Source organism: Accipiter gentilis, chromosome Z, assembly GCF_929443795.1.
Source record: "Accipiter gentilis chromosome Z, bAccGen1.1, whole genome shotgun sequence".
Lineage (NCBI taxonomy): Eukaryota > Metazoa > Chordata > Aves > Accipitriformes > Accipitridae > Astur > Astur gentilis.
In genome coordinates this window covers 18,903,614-18,921,636 of record NC_064919.1, presented here as the reverse complement: position 1 = coordinate 18,921,636, position 18,023 = coordinate 18,903,614, and the positions used below count along the sequence as shown (strand labels likewise).

Below are 18,023 nucleotides of genomic sequence, written 5' to 3'. Positions count from 1 at the left end.
TCTCTTTTAGTGAAAAAGACTCAAAAGATTTTTTTCAGCAGTACTCATTGCCCCTGCCCCAGTGGGAAAACTAGCTGGTCCATTTCAAGCCTATGGAGGCAGCTGGGAATGCCCAGTCACTCTGTGGAACTTTTATCCTTTCTGCCCTTTCTCCACTTCTTTAGAAGAATCCACCTTGCAAGAAGGAAGAAAATAATCTGTCTGCTCCGCATGGGCCTTCAGACAAAGTCTTTGGCTCCTGAAAGGCATATGCTCCCAACACTTTCTTCTCAATACTTGAGAGGGAGTCTCTACCCCAGAGAAGAATTTTTCTTTTCAAAGACAAAAAAAAAATTACTTGCCAGAACTAGCAGTTGCTCTCAGGGGCTAATCAGACCTAATCTTCTCCTCATTACTAAGTTTCACAATAAATATCTCTGAATTTGAAAGGCATAATTCATAGAGGGAGACTGAGTTTGGAGATAAGCAATCTGAACTGCCACTACACCCAAGCCTCAAACGTGCTTTCTGAGGGCACTTCACCCTGCATCCCCAGAGTACAAATAAATGTGGAAAATACTTATCTTGTGGAATATTGAGACAAGTAACCACCTGTGATACAGGGACTTTCTGATAATAGATAAGCAGGAGATGTACGGAAATGCAGCAAAAAAATTAGTTAAGACATCCTGGAGACTTAATTACTAATTTGTATTATTAATGTTACAAAGTCTCCTTAAAGTTATCTCTGTGAATGATTTATCATGGACTATCAAAAAGCAGTACAGATAATACTTACTACAGTTAAATTGCTATGATCACATGAAAAGGTTTCTCCCCAGAGAATTTCACTAGCAGAGAAACTGAACTGAATAGAAAAGAAAACCTAATGTGGGAAACCAACATAAGGTTTTGTCTCAGATACTGTAAGTACCAAACAGTCTCAGCTACTGTTTAATAATGTTTTATTTGCAGTTCTAAGATATGCCCAGAATTAGGAAAGATGGCTTTCAGTGATTCATTTACACATGCTGGCATTGTGATGAACATCACTTAAAAGACAGCCCCTATGGAGGTGGAATATTGCAAATTAGTTGCCTGGCTTCTGCAGCTGAAGGATGATGTCTTCTCCTTTTTAACAACAGCTAGTGCACAAGACTGATGTTATATATAAATATACGTACACACCAACATATATATGTTAAGGTGGGGAGTTTTGCAGTTACAAAAATATTAAAAACATTTAAATTATATTCAGGAGTTTAGTCATTTATAGCCCACAGCTTATTTTCATTTTAAATCCTAAGCAGTAGTTAAGAGGACACTGGTGAAATAGGAGAAAGAATTCAAAAGGCACATCATTCTCATGAAGGTGATGAATACAAGCAGATTGGCACTGTAGAAAACCTCTGAATGTCTGCAACACAAGGTAAGCCCTAGAAGGTCAAGCGTAAGAATACCGTTTCCATCACTTCTATCAATCAAGTACCCCATCTTCCTCTGACTGGTTTTAGTTTAAGGCCTGGCAGGGTCAAATTACATGGTAAGAGAATACTATCTCCCCAGGCAAACTAAAGACACTCCTCTGGCAAAGGGGTGGCAAATAGGTTCAGCTACCCTGAGGAAGCTCACATTGTCATACCATCTGTTGTTATTTAAGAAAAAATACTACCATTCAGGCTTTCTGTACGGTACCTCTTCTGTGTGAGAGAGAATTTTGTTTTGAAAGGAGTACAATTTTACTGTGAAAGTCTGATAAAGAATTTCTTCCCATCCAAAGATTTTCTGAGTAAGGAAGCTCCAGTTGTTAGTCACAGCCTTGCATTAAGTATTTGCTGACCAGTCAAAAACAGAGAAGCTTCTTCAAAAGTCTGGTGTCTATGGAAGAGCTGTTCAGAGAATCTTTTCCAGCACAAGTCATGTTGTCAGGTAGGAAAATGGTAGTATAAACAATAGTAATGCAAAACACAAAACTTTTTTTAAAAAAAAGCTTTAAAATAGTCATGTAATTAAGAGCCAAGATCTAGGTTCACTGAAATTAATGAAAGTTTGGTTACTGACAGATAAGAGATGAGAAATTAATCTGAAATATGCTTCACATCAAGATGCATCTCAGACATATCTTCTCCAAGGATTTGGAAGAATGTTCGATTCAAATAAACCCAGAAAAGATTTCTCTGCAAGGAATGAAAAAAACTTTTAAGTACATAAGCTTACAAATCTGAAAGTGAACTAGACGAAAAAAGTGAGACAAAAATAGAGGAGCTGGAAGAATTTCTGAAATTGTGAGCTTCTTTCACAAATAGCCAGAGGAACTCTCTGTAGGTCAGAGTACCAAATGTTTCAAAATTTCCTATTTATCCTTCGGCAGCAGCACTAACTAAATCCTCACAGGGGGAACAATGCAGAAAAATTGCAATATCTTTACTTTGAATGTCACATGATCTATGCATTAAGCAGAAAAACAAAAGTTGGCAAAGGCAGGTGAAATTATAACAGTTGCAGATTTGTACTAAGCTGTCTAACTTGGGAATACTAAAGAACACTCCATAAGGAAAAAAAATGCTGCACATTTCATTCTCTTTTCAGTGGAAATGAGAAAGCTGCAGTTTGCAACTTAAACCCTACCTGAAGTTTCCTGAAACCTTAAACAAAGAAAGTTAATTTGGAAGAATAAAAATTCTTTTTCAAGAGGTATGGAGAGAACAATCCTGTTTTCAAAAGCATTTATAAAATAGTGTTACTTGATGGTTATTAAATGTAATATGAACAATATACATGAAGTTTCTTTACCTCCCCCCCTGAATAAATACATTAAAATCCCTTGGACTGTATCAGATTTTCTACTTCAAAAGTAATTTCTCTTTCTTTTTTTCTCTCTCAAATGGTCTCAAAAGGCACCACTGATAGTTGCTATGGATGAAACAGAGAATGTGATGTGACTCCAAGTTTATCCTATGGGGTATGTCTTAACATTCAACTTAAAAGAAAAGAATGCTTGGTTTACATCAAATCCAAATTCCTGAAGTAACGCAGGTCCTCTCAGACTAGCCCTGAAATGCGTTGTCCTTGATCCAGTATCACTGTATTTTCATATACAGTATTAACTGCATACTTGTTTGGAAAAGAAAACTTTACAGAAATTCTTAAATATCCCAATGATAGTTTTATTATTCATTTAAACAGACTTGTACATCACACAGAGCTTAAAAGCATGATTATAAAAAAACAATCACTACCCCCCTTTATTTTTTTTAAATCACAAAAGAGTTTAAGAGCTGAGCAACTTACACAGAGGTGATAGCACTTTGATTTTCTGAGGTCTTGACAATACTAAGTACCTCATAAATCTAATTCTCAAAGTAGAGAATCACAAACATCACCAGGCACAGAGGCCCTATTAAAGTATCCTCATTTATCTTTCCAGAGTGCCTTTATCATATTACTTGATACACTCACATTTACAATTCTGAGCTGCCCAACCTCCTCAGCCCATTCTGTACTCATCACAACACACAGAAATTGCAGAGACCCTTTTTCCCAAAACACAGTCAGACCATCAGGGAAAGTCTATCAGATTGTGTAAGTATCTTCTCAACACCAACATGTAAACAGAAGTCATTGGGTCTTCAGTAAAGGCAGTTTTTCCTTCTGAATAATAATGAACAGCTGTTGTGAGAAGTGTAAAGAGCCAATATGTTCAACACAATATCCCCATGTAATTCCTTCAGAGATTAAACTACAACATTAATGCTTGCTACAACAGTATTTGTATATAGTCAATTGGCTCCATGAATAGGAAATAACATGATTTATTGCAAAGAGTAGCTTTCAGACAAACAGGTATTTAGAAGTCCGGTTTGTTATGATTTTATTTAAACAAAATAAGAGTTTAATGTTTTCATGCAACATTTGCACTGAAGTCTTAAATAATCATGACAAACAGCAGAAGTAGTTAAGGAATGCACTAATTATAGACCTTAGTGAATATACAAAAAACCTCAGCATTATAGGTTATACAAAGTAAATAACGTCTTTAATACTTTCCCAAAATACTGCAGCAGCCGAGACACAGTGATATGCCTTACAAGGGCATAGGAATGTAATTTAGAAATCACACCGGAACTACCCATTTCCTTTAATTTCACAAACAAGACAAAAGCAACATTCAAATCCACACACTGATTTTTCAACTTATGTCTATACAGTACCTTGAGTCTTATCCAAATAGTAAAAGTTAGACATGTTGTTTATTTAGTAAACAATTATGCAGTAAATCTCTGTTACATTTCTTCCTTGGTTTTACCTGGAGTAGCCATATTATTTAAAAGAGGGTAGGTTTGGCACTTTTATACTGATGTCACCAATATTAATATTTCTTGGGATCTCTGGCAGATTCATATTCTTTACAGCTGAAACAGCCCGGGCTGGAGCTCCTGCTAAACCAGCCTGTGTATAAAGTGAGGAAAAATGCAAATCAGGCAAAGCTGATCACAAAAAGATTAACTAGCAATATACACAGACAACTAACTTCAAGTATTTCCATGGTTACACAATTAGAAAGACCAGATGGTAGTTGTGTTTGGAATGAAATGGGTTATTTGAAAATATTAAATCAGAAAGAGAAAACAGTTCACACATTCCTTTTTTATATGGTAAGACATGTAATGTCAACTTGATGGAAAAGTATGCAGGGAGGAATAGGAGGCTTATCCAAGCGTGTGTAATGTGTAGGTTATAAAACAATCTTGAGGTATTTGAAGTCCAATGTGCTCTTTGTCTCTTACCTATTCTAAAAGTTCACATGGTTCACAGTTGACTAACACTGGTTATAGGTTCAGAATATGTAACCTCAGAGTAACAAGCTACTGAATGTCAGTTGAACCATATTACTTATCTAAATGAATGTGTATTTAAAAAAGTTTTTTCAAGGTGGCTTAGCCTAAAATGAAAAGGATAAACACCTTGCATTTGTGGATGATAAAGAGCATGCAGAGAGATCATTTATATAGACCAACTGGAGTAATCTGTTGTCCCACAGTATCTAATCATATGCTAACATATCTGTAGTCCCCAGGGCACATGGAACATTATATAATAACCCTGTTATGCCAAATTAAACATTGAAGTACTTATTTTGTATTAAAGACCTATTGTATCTAATCTCTCTTCATTTAAAGTCAGAGCCTTTCTGTATAAATTTGCAAGTTTTACGATACAGAAGTAAGTTCATCACTGACTTCCATTCAGTTCTGCCTTTTAGATAAAATAACTGCTGGGTTTACACACTAGGGCATATTACTGAAATGCTAACAAAGATGATTGACAGTTTAGAGATCAGAAGACATACGGAACCTGATCCTTCCTTATTGCTTCTGAAGAATACCTCTTCAAAACCTTAGTATCACAAGGACTATTAAAAAAAGGCCAATAATTAAGTTATTACTGTATTTGATGCTGTGTAGAAAAGGTACTATTCATTTTAAGTACGGAAATGTTTCTCCTAAAAGTTCAGACTCTATATGTACTTAGAATTAGCTGTGTGGTTTTACTTCAGGCTTACCACAAAAGTGTAAAAATAATTTTTGTTCCTGCTGGGGAAAAAAACCAAAAAGCCTGGAAGATTTTAAAAACAGAGCTCTTAATTGCAGAAAAAGACATTATATTCCAAATTCTGGGAATATGTAAAAAAATTAACTCTTTGATGTTTTAAAAGTAGGATTAAAAATACTCATAAAGAATAAAAACCACAAAGTGATTTTTCAGAACTACTACAGTTTTAGACTGTGGCATCTTGTAGGCCCAGTAAAAAGAAGCATTCCACAAGAAACAAAGCAACATGCCAAGAACTGGTTAAACAAAAGACTAAACCTGTAGAAATGGAAGGTCTTTCATAATAAGAGTGTCAAAGACTCAAGAAACCAGTGCATTTGTAGATAAAATAATTCTGAGCAAGAAATACAGCAAAACAAAAGAAGAAAAAAGCCTGGAAAAATTTGTCACATTTGATTATTTAAATAGTGTTGGTAGGTGACTACTGCCCAAAGCATAAACTTTTCAGATTCTTGATTTTCACTGAAATTCATTGCAATTATAAATACTATAATCGGAGTACACCTGACTTTGTGGTGTCCACCTGCACTATTGTACAAAAGGAGACAGACACCTCATATACTTCTCAGATAACAACTCTACTTTTTGAAGGCTATCCAAAAAAATATTTTATGCCTTTTACTACTCTCTTATAAGAAATAAATGTAAGGTCAAATTAAAGTAAGATTTCCACTCGAAATCCTACCTACTGTTCTTCTCGCTTCAAAAACAGTACCCATAGTCAAAACCAATTAAAGTTTCCAATTTTGAACTAACTCTTTTATATCCTGTGGAAAGGCTACAGCATCATAAATTCCTAGATTTTAGTCACAGGAGGATTCCCAATACCAGGAACAGAGACCAGAAAGCCATGAGTCATCTGTTATAACATCCTCCTTCCAAACACTTATATACAAGACATGCCAAAGTTGGGAAGGGCATGTGGGGGTAAAGGAGAAAGCTCAGGAAATCTTAAATTTTTAATGCAACCAAATAATTTGCTCTCAATTTGGCCCTGACACCATCCAAAGTATTGGTTCTCAGAAGTACGGACTAAGTATAACTAAAAAGGTACAAAAAAAGTATTTTCAAAGCCTCTTTTTCCTCGGTTTCCTTTAACATCACCCAGTGTATCAGGTCATTCACTTCAGAGGCTGTTTCAATTGCAATAATACCTTCATGAAGGGGAAAATCTGGATCTAACTCTAGTAATATTAAGAAATGCAAGTATCCAAAATCTGCATCCCTGAATCTGCAGTATCTTAAAGGAGCAGTATTAGACACTGCAAATTTCTTGCTATTTATTTAAAAACAGTACAGAAGATAATGAAGCTACTCCTCACTGTCCTTTTATATATGAGAACTTGGAAATACTAATTTGAAATCAGGAGGTAACTACCAGTGAAGTTTTATCAGATAAAACAATAAATGCATTTCCTTTTTATTTGGTTCTATCCTTGAAATTCTATACTCAGTAACTGGAGAAAAATTCTTTAAGCAAAACCAGAAGTGGGGCGATGTAAACTGTTTTCCATAGAGAAGATGAAAATACTAATAAAGTAGTAACAAAAGCAATGAATTATACAATTTGTAACTGAAACAATGGGAAACCAGAAAAATATTGTAAGTGATGGACATGGTCCACACAAACAGGCATGGCTGGCAATTCAAAAGAGAGATGCCTTCTAGGTGACTAGGATGGAGATTCCTTGCCCTAGTTTAATGAAAGTTAATTATTCTTAATGGACAAATAAAAGTTTTAGTATAACTGGTCATTATTTTTACCTACCTGCAGCTATCCTCTTTACACAGACTTACAGTCCCTGCCTCCCGCCCCAATGGCATAGGATACAATGGAGACACAATTGAGAATTATTTAAAATACCACAATTGACATGACCCTTCCACCCCCCTATACAGTCATGACTTTCAACAGTCACATTTCATGAGGACCATTCTGGATCAGGATCAGCAAATATCCCTGACAAAAGTACTGCGAATTTCAGATTACCTCTTTTTTTGCCAGTGAGACTGTCTTTCACTATCATATGCTGGAGTAGAGGTTTTCAAACTATTACATTCTCTTCTCCTGTAATTCTCTACATTAAGTGAGTGGGTTTGTAACTCAATGTATACACCATATGTGTAGCAGAATGCTATTTATCATGATTAATGTCAACCCTATCAAGCACAATACAGTCATACAGTATTTCTAAGAAAGAGCAAACAGTTCATGAAAAAAATGTTTAATGGATAAAATGACTGAGAAGTACTTAAACTCCCGAACTGGGTAACTAATACATTATTTCAAACTCTATTATATCTGAATGCCTTAGCACTCCTTTTCAGCATGTCAAACAGTGAACTAGTACGCAGTCCTTCCATTTATTTATCATTTCTTTTACAGAAAACAAACTGTATTTACAAACACAAAAGTACTTCAAGAAGTACTTCCGGCCCAATATGCTTTTAAGTAGTTTTATAAAGGTACCTGATTAAAAGAGCCATCACTGTGACACTGAACTGGACAAGTTTCAACTGCCTTTTTTTATAAAAAAAATTCAGCAGGTAAGTTGGTGAGGTGCAAAGAAAAAACTGTTTACTTGAAAAAAAACCAAAACACATAGCAAGCTTTAAACATGCAGTGAATGATGAATTGTCTGTCACAGCGAGCAAATGACTTAAGCAAGTGAAAATGAAACTTAAAACATATTAATGAAATTTCAGAAATACAATAGGAATAGCATACAGCTGGTACTACAATAAGCCAATACACCACATTTTTGCCACAGCTGCTTTGTATTCTCAATTTCATTTGTTATTGAAGGTTGTACTTTAAAGTTGAAATACTGTATATTAAAATTCTAGGTTTGGTTACTGTAAAAAATGCTTGCAAACATGTTCATATACTTTTAGAGTGAAAGAGCAATGCCACTTATGCAAAACAATAATGCTATTTTAAAGACTGAAATAAACATTTAATAACAGAACTTCTATTCTACTGGTCCTAGTCTATCAAGTGAGAAATAAGAGCTGCTGTTAGTTTACTTAGGTCATTATTTATCACTATAGGAATCAATTTTTTTCATTCTTAACATCACCCTTTCTCATAATGCCCCACTCATAACACTATATGAAAGTGATCCTATGAAAGTGATCCCAGAAACATTGGTTTACTCTTTAAAATGAAATTTAGATCATTTGGAAAAAGTATTGCACATCACAAACGTAGTTTGCACAGACAAATAGGAAAAAAAAAAGATTCAAACCGCCATCCCAAACAACTCTACACAAAGCTAGCTATGACTAAAATAAACATATAAAAATATACAGCCTACTGGAAAACAAAATAATGAAGGCTAACACTTTGCAAAATAAGCCACCCTTTTCCAGATATTTTGGAGGTACTAGGACCTCTCTGCTGCTGGTGTTTCATACCAGTGCTTCTTTCCAGAACAAGTATGATTTCAAAGCAGCAGCGTTATGAAATCATGAAAGGATGCAATACATAATATAAAGGAATGATCATGTCCCCTGCTTATGAAGTTAAATAAATGAACATAATTAGAGAAAAAACAAAATGAAGTCTGCAAGTATATCAAAATGAGGCCAAACAGATAAGACTTAAGACATACTCCTAGAAATTTTAAGCACTTGAATCACAAAGAGAGTAATGGATGAGAATGATTAATTATTTGTTCATTTGTTTTTCATTGCCAGACCCAAAAATAAAAACAGAATATGTGTGAGCAGAACAGAGAAAAAGAAAAGTAGTTTTGCACAAGTAAAAACAAACAAACAAAAAAACCAAAAAAAAACAACCCCAAAACCACAACCAAACCTGAAATCAAGCTCCCTACTATTACAATGAAATACAGATTACATGTTACAAGTGTTGACATATTAGGCAGAGGAAGGTCATTTGTTTGATTTTCTTCACGTGCTATAGCATACTTCAAATTTAGGTAAAATCTTTTGTACCTACCCAAAAATATTTTTAGCTAATGCTTTACAGCTTAGTGGTACTAAATCCAATTACAGAATTATATTTGTTAAATCTTAAAGGTATTAAATTACTTTATACTAGAAAGATCATGTAAGAATTTAAGAGCAAAGCTATTGATAAATTAAATAAACTTCATCTGCTTAAGATTCCAGCTGTTTAAAATACCTGCAGTCTGAATACACAGATACTTAAAATGAGCGGAAATTAATTTTGAAGTACTGCTATTAACATTGACTGACATTCAAACTGTTGAACTGAACTAAATGTTTCAAACAGCAAATGACGGGGGACAACAACCATAAACTGAACTTCAAACATACATTTTCCTCCTCCTTTTTCAGTTCCTTGTTAATATTCATGTTCAGTGGCTGCAGTTACCAAGATATCTTAAAGCAAAATCCAGTGATTCAGCAAACGTACATCTGAAGTTGAGTACATGCTGACAGCCATTCTCATTTTATGTTTGATATACTTAAGGTCGAAAGATCAACTTCGGTACTTCTACATCATCTTTACAAATTGCATTGATAAATTTATTCTGTATGTATAAAACTATTTGAGTCTGTTGGTTTGTTGGTTTTGATGGGAGTTTTTTTAATGTTTTGTTCACCTGAAACTTATTCTGAAACTTCTCTTTGCAAGCAGGTAAAAGTTCTTTGTTTTCATTTGGAAATACTAAATGGTGAAGCAAAAAGAGTTCATATTACCCATTTTAGATTATTAGGTACAAAATTCTCCCAATAAGGAAGCTATTTCTATTATGTGACCATATCATATTTTGTTATCTGTGTGTTCAATTTTTATTCAGGTTAGTTTTGCAGGTTTTTTTGTTAATATTCATACAGGTTCATACTCCTCTGTTTCTTAAACAATGATACAAAGAAAAGTTAAATTCTAAAATGCAGGAAGAGAAATAAAATAAAAAATATGATGTCAATGGAAAGCTAGTAAAATACACTATAGCCAATAAAAAGATGAGGGAACTACAGGAAGAAACTAGCACAAAAAGTAGGCTACAAGGACTAGTATGGGTATTTTTACACATAATTTTTGAGTCTGGCCTACATAATTTATTGCCTTTGACATCATTTTGCTTTCCCTTTTTGTTAAAAGTACATTTTTTCTAGAAGTCAGCAATACCTTTGTCTACCTGTCCTGTCTGGGAGACTGAAAGATAAAGGTCTGTAAGAGAGAAGAATGCAAAGAGCTAGAAAAGATCAGGAGGTTCGGAAAAAATGAGGTCCAACTTAAAAGTCTAAATCACACGCAGTTGAACACTCCAAATAGAGAAGAGGTAGCCCAGGTTTACCTACAATACTTCCAGAGGCTCTGGATAAAATCCCAATGACCCCTTTCCCAAAAATTCCCTCCCTTAATGACAAAGATCCTTTGGCTTTAGGAGGACTGACCAGAAATCCATTCACAGATAAACACTAAACTGAAAGGTAGGGAAATGCATTTAAGACAACATTTCTCAGGGTAGAAATAGAATTTCCTTTGTAGCCCAACCAAGCAATGTAAGAGCTGAATCAGAAATCAAAGCTAGGGACTTCCTCATAGTGGTTTAAATAATTAATCTCTGTTGAAAGCATTAACAAATTCTTTGAGTTGGTAAATTTGCTCAGATATTTCAGAATTTAATAAATACATTTGATCTTCTTCACTAAATTCTAACTGAAAGCCTGTTTAAAAACTTAATATGTACTTAAATAAATACCTGATGTCAAATGGCTGAATTTTGTATATTAGGGAAGCCAGGTGGGCACAATACAAAATTTAAAATACTTCTGAAAATGTAGCTCAGTTACAACTTTATTAGCTTCATCATTTCAGCTATAAAAGAAAAGGCAATTTAACATTAAAGCAGCTATTTTATGGATGCAAGAACTATGACAGGAGTCTATCAAGCCAAACAGACTACAGCAAGAGTGCTGTGGCATAGGTGGCAGTCCTATGAACTAAAAGCTATACCAATAATTTCTAAATTTTAAAAATAATTTATTTTTTTAAATTAAAGGAACTAAGAAGATCCACTAGTTTTGATTTCTTCGTGACCAGCATTCAGAAATATTATTAAGATATTACTGATTGATTTACATGAACTGGATTTGCGTGTATCTTGAAAATACATGTTCAGGAAAGACATGTTGAAAGATTTACAATCTTGATCAAAAAGACAAAAGGAAAAGAAATAGCAATCAGGAAATTTCTGTGAATATAGATGAAACAAATGATTAATGATCTGAGGAAATATTTACCAGGTATTGTGAAGTATCTCAGCATTACAGTAACTGTTAAATTTGAAAAGAAACAGTCACTGAACTAACAAAAAAAAAATGCATTTGTGGTGAGCAGACTGTGAAATGTTCTACTCCATCCCAGTCACCAAGTGTTTTAATTTATCACTGCTACTTCTTTACCTTCTATAATTCATTGCTGAATGTAAAGGAACAAGTTACTATTTGCCTTGCATGTGCTCTGAGCTCTACATGGTTTTTATATCTTCTACCACCTATTTTTATACTAAAAGCATCTTAAAAGAAAGAATGACTTACTGACAAATAATGGAAAACAGGAAGTATTGCAGCTGGGCTGCAATTCAGCTGCACTGAATCCATACGTTTAGGATGACTAGTCAGAGACTGGTCTACAATTGATTTGGTAACAGAATTCACATAATTAAGAATAAATACCTTAATTAAACACTTTTAGGTAAAACTGATATGCACATAATACATAGTAGAACATAGCTGCCCCGTAAGTTCAGCTTTTGGGACACTATGTTAGTGTTCCATCAAATAAAGAAAAATGTATGTATACAGAAGTTATTCAAATATAGTAAAATTTATGAGAATAATTCCAAATATTAATCTCTGTGATCAATGGCTCATTCTGAGTTTGAGAAAAATGTTAAAATGAACATTCTGAACATCTTCATAATCTACAATAGAATCCTTCTGGATGTATATTGCTATGCACTGCATCATATTGTACCTAGCTTTTTCCTGTTTTTCACACAGTGTTGTCCTGTTCTTGGATACAGTTTGGAAGTTGTGCAAATCGGACATTAAACGTATTAAAAGACTTGAGGTGGTGCAGTGTGAGATGGCAGAATTAGGAGAACAGTATACATTGTACCACAAAAAAGCTGAACAATTTATTTCTCTCTGTTGTACTTAAGTTAAAACTAGTAAGTCCTTTGGGTCTTCTCCTAAAATGTCATTTAGTTCATATTTATGCCACCTACAATATTTCGATCTACTCAGCTGAGTTCAACTTTAGGAACGGACTCCAATTTAAGCAAGGGTTTGTTTAGAAATTTGAATATTACACTTCCAAAATCAGATGACATGTTCTTCTGTGAAATTACTCTCATCAGGAAGAACCACTCAGCTAGGATGTACTAGTAGTATTTTGCTTACAAGGCATGTCTGGTGATGTTAAAGGAACGCTAACATACATGTGACAGCTAAAGTAATTCTAAAATCCTTTTAGTTAGAAAGTTTCTTTCCTAAACACAAATTCAAAAATTGTTGAATTGAAAAGGGATTTCCACAACTTACATGAGTGTCCCTCACTTACACTGTTACGGGCATATACAAAACAATTTTCTCACTCAAATCTACTCAGCTGAAGACCAAATGTTCAGATTACAAAAATGGCAGAATTTGTATTTAAAGTGTCTAAAACTGGGATTTTAATTCTATCTAGTCCATTTCAGTCCAATTAATATTTTGTGTTGCATTATTACTGTGACACTAAATATGCTGCAATTTATTTCAGGTGCTAGAAACACACTAGCAGACAGGAATATGTAGTCTTTGTATACACACTTTGGTTCTTTATCTAATTTCATTTAAGTGTTATTAAGTGTCACTAGTCCAGCATAATAAATACACTAGAAATAAAAGACTTTCTGCAAGAGAAACTTAGAGAACTACAGAAGTATCTCAATAGCAATGGTGCACAATGCTATTAGATACAAAAAGCAAAAACTAATTAGCAGTGACTCTAAGCAATTATTACTTATGATGTAAGGTACGACATCCTAACCTAATGATACATTGTCAATTTTTAGCTTTATAAGCAAGAAGCTGTATATAGTTTGCTGCTGAAGGACAAACAGCATTAGATAGCATGCATTTACTACAACCATGTTTTCAGTTTAGAAACTACACGGTATGTCACTCTTACCTCAGATTTCTCCAGTTTATTTTGAGCATCAATCTGAGTAACAATTTCATTCATGTTGGTCTCCAAAACCATTCCACCCATGACCATTTCAGCCAATATATTATGGACCTAAAAGAGACCAAAAGAAAATTTTAAAATGCAAAACATCCTACATGCATCTGGACAGATGGTATCTAGATTCCTCAATACAGGAACACATATATTCAGTAAATCACTTGATTAATGTCAGCAATTTATTTAAAATCTTTTGGGAACGAAGCTCATAACTTGATGTTCATTTCTTCAGTACCTTCTTTGCTCATAGTTCCATTACAAACTCATCAGCTATACCACTTTGCTTATCAATGCTAGAAGAAACTTCCACATTGATCTTTATTTCAGTACCTGTTTTCTATGCAAGGACTACGGACAAGACTTCTAATTAGCATCAATAATAGCAACCACTCTAAGGAACAGGTTCTACAAGATTAAACAAATTGCTCACAAATAGATGTGCAAAAACTACTTTGGGCTACAGCAATGAAGGAAGAGAGACATAGCAATGGTCACCCACCACGGGTACCAAGACTAGGCTTAGAAGTAGAATTAACATACCTGAGCTGACCCATACCTGAGCTACAGCGTAAACAGGGGGTCTTCAACATCTAGTACTAAGATTGACAGCTAGGACTCAAACTGAAGGACGACATAAGCCAGCTGCAGACATTAATGAGATGGGCATGTCTAAATATCCCCCTTCCCTGCAATCCTGATTTGGGGTTGCAAGCCCTGGTTCACAAATCTCTGCTTCAGAGTCTGTATTTGCACTGTATCTAAAGACTAATTTTTTTTTAGAAGGCATGCTTCCACATACTTTCTAGTAAAAATCCAGAGTTACTATGTAATGCATAATATTTTAATCCCATTATAATTCTAAAGACAAGGAACATTTTATTACTTTTCTGAAATAAACACACGGTACAATCTGGTACTTCAAAGCATAATTCTGCTATTATTTTGGATATTCTTGCAATCTCCCTGTGCATCAAGGATAGAGGTAAATATCTAAATCAAACAATTCTGAAAATGAGTTGCAAGTAGTTTATCAAAAACCACACTTCCCATTTTTGTGCCATACTTCAAAAACAAAATCGAAGAGTTGTCTCCTTCATAAATCATTAGTATATTTCAGTAGAAACTTACAATCAATGCGTTTAAAGAGGCTGAAAACACCTCTTCCTCTCTGCCTATTGTTGCCGAGTAGAGCTTTAAGAATCAAATACTTACAAGAAAGATTAACAATCCTTACTGAGCCACTCCTTACTCCTGGCATATGTATGTCCCCTCATAACATAGCAAGCTAAAAAGCATAATATAAAAGTGGTGCCAAAGAATTAATTATCCTGGCTTGTTATTAGGTGAATTTAAAAGCTTTTTAGCATCACAATCAGAAAAAAAAACCATAAAAACATGGTAATCGAAAATTATTTTACTCTACAACAACAATCCAAATGCATTGAAAGACATCACCAATATTCACCTCTTTTTACTGAAAACTTGTTTTCATTTATAGCATAAGAAAACAGTTTATAGCTATTACAATATGCATAGCCACCAAAACCAAAACATAAAAACTACAAAGGTCTTTATAATACAGTATTTATGTGGTGATTTTGGTTCTATTTTATTTTATCAAGAATTTTCTAAAGCAAGTATTTTTCAGATGCTATGAAATTTAGGGGTTTTCCTTTCCTGGTTTCTGAATGGGCATTATAAAGACTTATAGAAGGACTAATAAATAATTCATGTCTCCCTACACAAGTGGAAAATTTTCTGGCTAGTCTTATCTAATCTGAGCATTTATTATGAAGTGGTTCTTTCCCATCTCTCAATAAAAATAAAGCATAAGAGTGCAAATGCCATCACTTGCTACTGCAGATTACAGATTTGGGTTTTATTTTCTTTCTAAAAATGCACCTGGCTCCAAAACAGCAACTGCAGTCACCACCTCCAGATTTTAGGGGAGTATTTCTCATTTTGCTCTTATTGGCTGAGCTGGTGATGTCAAGGAAGAAATTCCAGCTGTAACTTCAGCCTCAACCGATAGCCCCAAAATTCAGAAACTATTCACTTTAAAGTCAAAAGCAAATTTCCATTGTTGAAGAACACATTTTAATTTCTGGAGCATACCTGAAACTGCATTGATAATTACATGAAACACTAAATTCCAACCTACATCCTGGAGAAGAAAAGGAATTTAGTTCCAGTTCCTCTTAACATTCTTGAAATCTTGGTACATTCTAGAACTTGGCCTTGCTTTTAAAGCACAGGAATAATCCATACATATTTCTGACTGAAGAGGCAAGAAATGACACCTCAGTAAGTTCCTGGTTATTTCATTCTTATTCACCAGACAACTTCAGAGAACAAGCCATGGAAGTCTAGTAGCACAGAAGAAAAGAACGTAAAAGAGCAGGTCTTGATCTTTACAGATTATTCATTTCTGTTTTAAAATAAAACAAAAAATAATGAGTGATGATTTTACAAAAAAAAACCCAAAACCCACAAAACAACAAAAAACCCACCCAAACTTTTCTCAGGTAATTTCTAACATCTTACTGATACAAAATACTGAGATGCTAAAGCTCTAAGGTAACAGGCTGAACACCACATGAAACCTACACCAAAATGACTGAAGAAATTGAGTGACTGGTTACGTTTTCACAGGTGTTCTGCTTTCTCTGAAACAGGTTACAAGGTGCATTTAAAAAGAAATGTAATTAAATTATGCCAGTTTCGGTAGCAATTTTTCCCACCTAATAGGTAAAGGTAAGCAATTACAGTCCTGTCAATACCACTCAGATTATTTTTTTTCTCTAGGGTATTACTGACACAGTAAACATACAGAATAGAATCATAGAATCATTTAGGTTGGAAAAGACCTTCAAGATCATCGAGTCCAACCATTAACCATGCCACCTGACAGAAGAGACCAGCACCCACCTCACTACAACCCCCCTTCAGGTAGTTGTAGAGAGCGATAAGGTCTCCCCTCAGCCTCCTTTTCTCCAGACTAAACAGCCCCAGTTCCCTCAGCTGCTCCTCATAAGACTTGTGCTCCAGGCCCCTCACCAGCTTCGTTGCCCTTCTCTGGACACGCTCCAGCACCTCAGTGTCTTTCCTGTAGTGAGGGGCCCAAAACTGAACACAGCACTCGAGGTGCAGCCTCACCAGTGCCGAGTACAGGGGGACAACCACCTCCCTGCTCCTGCTGGCCACACTATTTCTGATACAGGCCAGGATGCCATTGGCCTCCTTGGCCACCTGGGCACACCGCTGGCTCATATTCAGCCGGCTGTCAACCAGCTCCCCCAGGTCTTTCTCTGCCAGGCAGCTTTCCAGCCACTCTTCCCCAAGCCTGTAGCGCTGCATGGGGCCGCCGTGACCCAAGTGCAGGACCCGGCATTTGGTCTTGTTGAACTTCGTACGATTGACCTCAGCCCATCGATCCAGCCTGTCCAGATCTCTCTGTAGGGCCTCCCTACCCTCAAGCAGATGGACCCTGCCTCCAAGTGCAAGACAGACATCAATAAATTGGAGTGAGTTCAGCAGAGGGCCACCAAAATGGCTGGGGCTAGTACATTTGTCCTGGGCAGAGAGGCTGGAGCACCAGGGCTGGTTCAGCCTGGACAAGGAGGGGCTTGGGGGCACCTAACAGCAGCCCCCAGTGCCTACGAGGGCCTGTCAGGGAGCAGGGCTCTTCTCAGCAGGGCATGTGGGAGGGGGCAAGGGACAGGAGAGGCTGGGACCAGCTGTAAGGAAAGCTTTCCCCAGGAGGAGAGGTAAGCCTTTCCCCAGGAGGAGAGGGGAGTAGTGCCAGAGGCTGTCCGGGGGCTGTGCAGGCTTGCTCCCACCCTGACCCCATGGCTGACCCTGCTGGGAGCAGTGTCTTGTACCTGGCACCTCCTGAGGTCTATAATTGAATTATCTTATGATTCTGTAGTAAAAATATGGTACTTCATGATGTGGAGAGAGTTTCACTGGTAAAAACAAATGCTTCAGAGCCAGAAACTTGCTCTATCCATTACAGGCAGGTAATCCAAATTTCTGGAAAAATCTAGGTGCAGAGAATTAAGAACAATTTAAGTGTAAAGCATATGTCACCATATGAATTGTACCAAAAATGTCTGTATATATACACATGTATATATGTGAATAGGAAAGAAAAAAACATGTATACATATATATATGAAATTAAGAAAGACCAATTCAT

At 35.6% G+C, this 18,023-nt stretch overlaps 1 protein-coding gene across 4 annotated transcripts in view; it reads right to left on the bottom strand.

The window, feature by feature from the left end:
• Positions 1-3,132: 3,132 nt before the first annotated feature.
• The window catches only part of AP3S1 (adaptor related protein complex 3 subunit sigma 1), a 36,041-nt gene continuing 21,150 nt past the window's right edge, over positions 3,133-18,023 (bottom strand). For 2 of the 4 annotated variants that reach the window (XM_049795208.1, XM_049795205.1), the window contains 2 exons: positions 13,772-13,879; positions 3,133-4,428 (listed from right to left, as the gene is read on the bottom strand). In XM_049795208.1, coding sequence (XP_049651165.1) covers positions 4,300-4,428; positions 13,772-13,879 — 237 coding nt within the window. In that variant the 3' untranslated portion in view covers positions 3,133-4,299. Of the gene's footprint in view, positions 4,429-10,708; positions 10,760-11,844; positions 11,869-13,771; positions 13,880-18,023 lie in introns of those variants that run through there. The other 2 variants (XM_049795206.1, XM_049795207.1) reach the window with 2 other exon arrangements.